The 6,220-nt window shown below is 36.2% G+C and overlaps 1 protein-coding gene across 2 annotated transcripts; it reads left to right on the top strand.

Annotated features, from left to right (window-relative positions):
• On the top strand, positions 2,149-5,493 carry LOC109230514 (cation/H(+) antiporter 24). 2 transcript variants are annotated; one of them, XM_019396002.1, is made up of 3 exons: positions 2,149-2,496; positions 3,152-4,156; positions 4,257-5,493. In XM_019396002.1, exons 1-3 carry the CDS (start codon positions 2,269-2,271, stop codon positions 5,391-5,393), a joined length of 2,370 nt encoding a protein of 789 aa, XP_019251547.1. In that variant the 5' UTR covers positions 2,149-2,268; the 3' UTR covers positions 5,394-5,493. The 2 variants fall into 2 exon arrangements, with proteins under 2 accessions (XP_019251547.1, XP_019251548.1); XM_019396003.1 differs by having other exon boundaries at positions 2,413-2,496; positions 3,168-4,156.

Genomic DNA, 6,220 nt, shown 5'->3' with positions numbered 1-6,220 from the left:
AGGTGCTCCCGGTATTTGGTCGACCCTCGAGTTGTATGTTTCCACCTTTTTGTCGTTGTCCTCAATCCTTTTTTCTCCTAATTCGATCCTCTTCGTGAGTTCCTTGAGCATTCTCATGACGATGGATTCAGTTCCTGAGCCGTTGTTGCTTGATATTTCCGGGGTTGGCTCAACACGATTAGCGTTTTCTGGCCCAGCCACGCTCGGGGTCTTTTGCTGACTCTGGAACTGAGCGACAGCAACTTGTTGCGCTTGCAACATCTCAAAAATCACTTGTAGACTAACTTTTCTTTCTCCTTGAGCCTGTGTCCTTTGAGCGTCAGGTTGATCCCCTCCGCGCACACTTCCTTCGACATCAGCATCCAAATCGACGTTCACGGCAATGTGCGAACCAACATCGACGGGATTTGGCGCTGGTGCTACCCCAGGGTTTAGCGGTGGCACACCGGTCCCTGCAGTTGTTGCATTATTTTCTCCATGGGATCCAAAACCTTCGTTTCCATGCACGGGTGCGTTTGTTGAGCTAGACATATCTTAGCCTGAAATCAAAGAATCTTTGACAAGAAAAAGTGTGAAGAATAACGTGTCTTATCATAAAACTAGCACTAATATAATCACTATTATCTTTAGCCCCACGGTGGGCCCCAAACTGTTTACCTCGAAAAATGAGTAACAATTAAAGGTGATTTGTGGTTTTAAAGATATGTGATTTATTCCAATACTAGTGAATATACAAGTAATATTAGGTTTAAATAAGAAGAATTGATGAATCAAACCAGCGTTGTTAGAGTGACGGGGACCTCGAGCTCGGTTGACTCGGGAGCCTCGAGGGTTGAGAGCTAATAAAGTATGAACAATAAAGTAAAAACAATAAAGCTGAAGAACAATTGCGGAGCACGGTAAACGAGAAAAGCAGAGTAGAATATTCTATTGCAGTGATGAGATAATGTTTACAAATGATTGGGGTCCCTTTTATTTAGGAGGGGAAAACCCCAATATGGTACATTCCCAATTACGGTAAGAATTCTATTGGCACAACTGTATAACAACCTAGTACAGACTCATACTATTTCGTACAAATCTTATCCTATAATTTATATCCTGACCCACATGTCCTTGAGAAATTCCCGCTCTTTCTTGAGTGTCATCGAAATTATACTTTCCTCGTGGCAGATTATGGCGGGTCTCCGATTTACCTCTCGAGGTGACACATCCCGACCAGGGTATGATCAAGTCTCCGATTCTTGCTCCGAGCTTCCGAACTCGAACTCGGGGTATGATCAAGTCTTCGAAATCGAGCTCTCCGATTTAGACCGTATACAAATTTTAAATGGATTTTTTTTTTCTATCACAGGAGAGAACATAATAAGTAAGAAAAAAAAGGAGAAAGCTAGGAAAAACCAAAAAAGGATAAATGGCCCTCCTTATTTATGGTAGGTGCCACATCAACCTATCAAGTCCCTCCTTTGTATAGATACATAGATTCTCATAGAATGAGGAACGATCAAGTTATAACTTAAACTAGAAAAGGGAAAATTATACGGGAGAGATTATTTGTAAAAATAAAAGACCAGATTATAGTGAAGAGGATATTTCGACCCAGTTGTACCTTTCCAACACCAAATTATGGTTTGAGGTCTAGTTAGGTAACTTACAGTTGAGGTGGAAGGTTTAAACCTCATCAATAGAGTAGCGATTCTTTTCCTTTTCCCGTTCTTCCCCTGATGTAATTAAAAAAATTACTAATCCCTCCGTTTGAGGTACTTTTCTTTTTAGTTTATTCCAAAATAAATGACACATTTCTAAATTTGGAAATAATTCAACTTTAAACTCTTCATTTTACTCATTTTACCCTTAATGAGAACTTTTATAACCACACAAAAGTCATGACCCCACAAAGCTTTACCTCTTAAGCTTTTAAGACCACAAATTTCGAAATTTTTTCTTTTTTCCCTTAAACTCCGTGACGAGTCAAACTACCTCATTTAATTTGACAGGCAGGGAGCAAAATTTAGTTTAAAACACCAAATTAGCTCCCGAGTCCTATCTAACTGAAGCAACAAACTTTATTAAAATTGACGGTCTAGAGAAAAAGTGAAAATGAAGTATTGCCTCCTTTAGCGCATTTCCAATCCTTAGTATCCTCGTGCTCATGTTGCATGTTTTGCATGGCTAGGATATTCAGCAGCAACTTTCTCTTTGCTTAGTTAGGGTTTTCTAATGAATGAAGAGGAAGATAGGAATTACCCTGAAATCTAATTAACCATAATGTCAAAGCTTAACCTCACCGAGGACCCTTACATCGTTAACAAAGGCCTCCTAATATGCCGGACCATACATCCTCCACATACCTTTGGCATCTTCTATGGAGAAAATCCATTGCAATTCTCTTTTCCCCTTGTCTTGTTAGAGATCTCCACCATCATCGCCATCTCCCGTCTCATTCGCTATCTTCTCAAGCCTCTGCGACAGCCGAGGATCATCTCTGATATCCTCGTAAGTTTCTTAGTAATCTCGTAGTATAATTTTCAAATGAGAAAAGATCCAAATTTACCTTGTTATATGATACGAAATGTTTTAATTTTATTCTATGTCATGTATGTCCTTGTTGTTAGCAAATAGTCTCGTATTTGGGCTTAACATTAATGAAGCACCAGCATGGACTACTGGGTGGATTCAACACGTCAAAATGCTTTTGAAAAAAAGCTCCAACTGTACCTCTTTACTTTTGATTACAGTTTAAAATTACTCGCTGATCCATTATACTTCAGGGTGGAGCTTAATTAGATCCAAGGGCGATTACGAGATGATGTGTTAACTGCAAGCATATAAATAATCTTAAAGTATAACGGATAATAAAATTAAATACAGTAGAAGAGTATTATCTCTACCATGGACGGAGCTAGGGTTCTAGAACCCTATTCGCAAAACAATTACACTGTGTATATAAGGTTTAAAGTTTTTGTTATAGACGTATAATAGCTGTTGAATTCCTTCGTGTTTTGGTGAAAATCTTGCTTCTGCCTAACCTTTTTCTTTGTCAAATACTAATATGTTATAGCAGTAAGTTGTGTCTTATTTTCTTGAAAGATATATTATACTTAGTGGAAGATTTGTTTTGTGTTTTTGTTTTCCTCTCCTGAATGTGAAGGGTGGAATAATCGTAGGACCATCTGTTTTGAGCCGAAGCAAGCGTTTCAGGAACTTCATTTTCCCAGATACAGCTGACTACACACTGAAAAATATTGGACTCATTGGGTTTATGTATTTCCTTTTCATATCTGGTGTAAAGACGGATCTTAGCCAGATAAAAAAAGCTGGGAAAAAACAATGGTACATAGCCATATTTGGGGTGTCCATTCCCATGTTATGTAGTCTATTTATTGGAATAGGTGTTCGAAAATCCATGAAAAAAGAATTATCCAAAGCTTCTTCTATGTTGGGATTAACATCAGAATTCGCAATCACAGCTTTCCCTGTTATCTATCCAATAATTAGAGAGCTTAATCTCCTTAGTTCTGAGATTGGAAGAATGGCATTATCCACAGCTTTAATAAGTGATGTAATAGGAATCCAATTTATAGTTGCGTTTGAGGCAGCTAAACAAGGGGAAGAGAAGAGTATGTATGCTTTATGGTTTCTCATTTCTCTTTTCTTAATTGGAGCATCTATTTTTGGAGGTGTTCGACGTATCATGATATTGATAATTAATGCAACGCCAGAAGGGAAATCAGTGGAGCAAATTTATGTGGTTTTCATACTGTTGGGAGTATTGGTTTCTGGTTTTTTATGTGATTTGGGTGGGATTGAATTGACTAATGGACCACTGTGGTTGGGCCTTGCCATTCCTGATGGGCCACCATTAGGTTCTACTTTGGTGGAAAAGTCAGAGACAATTGTTATGGATATTCTTATGCCATTTTCCTTTGCATATGTTGGATTTTTCACTGATATTTCATCCATGTATGGCCATTGGTCACAGCTTCGACCAATATTTCTCATGGCAGTCACAGCTTATGTTGTTAAAATTGTTACTGTCCTTTTCACCGCGTATTTCTTGAATATGCCCTTCAGAGATTGTCTTGCTCTTAGCCTTGTCTTGAGTCTAAGAGGTGAAATCGAGTTTTTGATTTTCATTCACTGGCTGGATTTAAAGGTACTACTCTTTCTTCAAAATGACTTATAATTTTCGTCGATCATACCAAACATGTACACTCGAAAATATAATTGACACTAGCTAGTTGAATGTAATGCAGATGATAACAAGACCATATTTCACAATGCTAATACTAATGACAATAGGGGTGACAGCTATAGTCACTCCCTTGATCAGTATAGTCTATGATCCAACAAGGCCTTATATGATTCACACAAGAAGGAACATTCAACATACTGCTTCAAACACAGAGTTACACGTTATAGCTTGTATACATGATGAGGAAAATATGCCTGGAATTATAAATCTCCTTGAGGTCTCAAATCCAACTACTCATACCCCTTTCTTTGTTCATGCCTTGCACTTAATGAAGCTAGTTGGCCGTGCTGCACCTGTTTTCATCGACCATAAAGACGAGCAAGAATCCGACAACACGAACCAAAATCCAATCCATAATGCTTTGAAGCTTTTCCAACAAGGCAGAGGTGAAGATAACATGATCAAGTTACATTCATATACATCATATTCTCCTAAGAGAACCATGTATCAAGACATTTGTAAATTGGCTTTAGAGAAGAAGGCCTCTCTTATCATACTTCCCTTTTACAAAGATGAATTTGAGAGGCCCTCGACTAGTACACAAGTAGTAAACTCTAATGTCTTAAAACATGCTCCTTGTTCAGTTGCCATTCTTGTGGACAGGGGTCTTGCTGTGCCAATGAGACAATCAATTCACCATTTTGCGCTTCTGTTTACGGGAGGAGCTGATGCTAGGGAGGCACTTTCTTATGCTGATAGAATGGCTGCAAATCCAGATGTATCACTTACTGCTGTTCGATTCCTTTCGCATAACGGTGAAGGGGATAATGAGATGGAGAAGAAACTAGATGATGGTTTGGTGACATGGTTTTGGGTGAAAAATGAGGGAAATGATAAAGTTATGTATAAGGAAGTTATAGTGAAGAATGGGGAGGATACTATTGCAGCAATTCAGGCAATGAAAAATGAATTTTTTCATCTTTGGATACTTGGAAGGAACCAAGGGGTAAATCCTGTGCTGTTGCAAGGATTAACAGATTGGAGTGATGAAAATGAACTAGGAGTTATAGGAGACTTTCTTGTGTCAATGAATTCGGGTAGTACGTCTTCTGTTCTAGTGGTGAAGCAGCAGATTTTGAGAGGACAAGAACCGTCTTGTATTAGTTTTCTAGAAAAATTTACAAGTTGTGGGTTGTAGAAACCTCATATTTAGGTTTTAGGAAATAGAAATCAAGTGTAACTGTATATGTATTTGTGCTTTAAGGTTGCTGAAATACAACAAAATTTTGGAAGGGAAATTGATTTAATATAGCTTACTGCTCAACTACTTTGATCGAGGTTAACCGGATATCCTAACCATTATCTAGTATGTTTTAGGTATAACTAGTGCTAAAACTCACGCGATGCGCAGTTAACTTTCAAGAATATCAATATTATAAATTATTGTTTTAATAAATTTTAGTTGCTATTTTATTTTTTAATACAATATGCAGAAATACAACAAAATATATATAAAATTAAAGGATACACAAATATAGTAATCAAATAAATTATTTGTTCCTTATTTTATTCTCTATTAAATTAGGAAGTACTCAGTATTGCATTTACTAATGTGACTTGTAATTAACTAGTCAATTGGCTTAATATTTTGTCAATAATTTTCTTTTAATATAACAAAGGTATATATTTTCTTACTCAGAAAATATTTTTATTGTTTTTAAACTTATGTTGTACTGTTTAAAATTCTTTAATTGTCTAAATTTTATCAATAATTTTTTTGAGTGTATTACTTACCTTTTATTTTTTAATTAATTTAAATTATAAATTTCCTAACATTAACTTTATCCCCCTCTTTTAGTATATTCTTTTCTACTGTAATATTTGAATAGTCAATTCTTATTTTATATTTTACTTATAATTAAAATAATATAATATTTTCTTACTAAATTATAATTTTGATTCATCAACAGTATAAAGAGATAGGTCTTTTATTATTTTTGTAAAAATTTTACCAATATTTTCAAA

This window comes from Nicotiana attenuata, chromosome 7, assembly GCF_001879085.1.
Source record: "Nicotiana attenuata strain UT chromosome 7, NIATTr2, whole genome shotgun sequence".
Lineage (NCBI taxonomy): Eukaryota > Viridiplantae > Streptophyta > Magnoliopsida > Solanales > Solanaceae > Nicotiana > Nicotiana attenuata.
This window is presented reverse-complemented; position numbering and strand designations above follow the sequence as displayed.

Excerpts from the sequence above, each read along its gene's own strand:
- LOC109230514 (XM_019396002.1), top strand. The coding sequence starts at position 2,269 with ATGTCAAAGCTTAACCTCACCGAGGACCCTTACATCGTTAACAAAGGC. Across the intron at positions 2,497-3,151 it reads GGATCATCTCTGATATCCTC|GGTGGAATAATCGTAGGACC; the intron begins GTAAGTTTCTTA and ends CTGAATGTGAAG. Across the intron at positions 4,157-4,256 it reads TTCACTGGCTGGATTTAAAG|ATGATAACAAGACCATATTT; the intron begins GTACTACTCTTT and ends AATGTAATGCAG.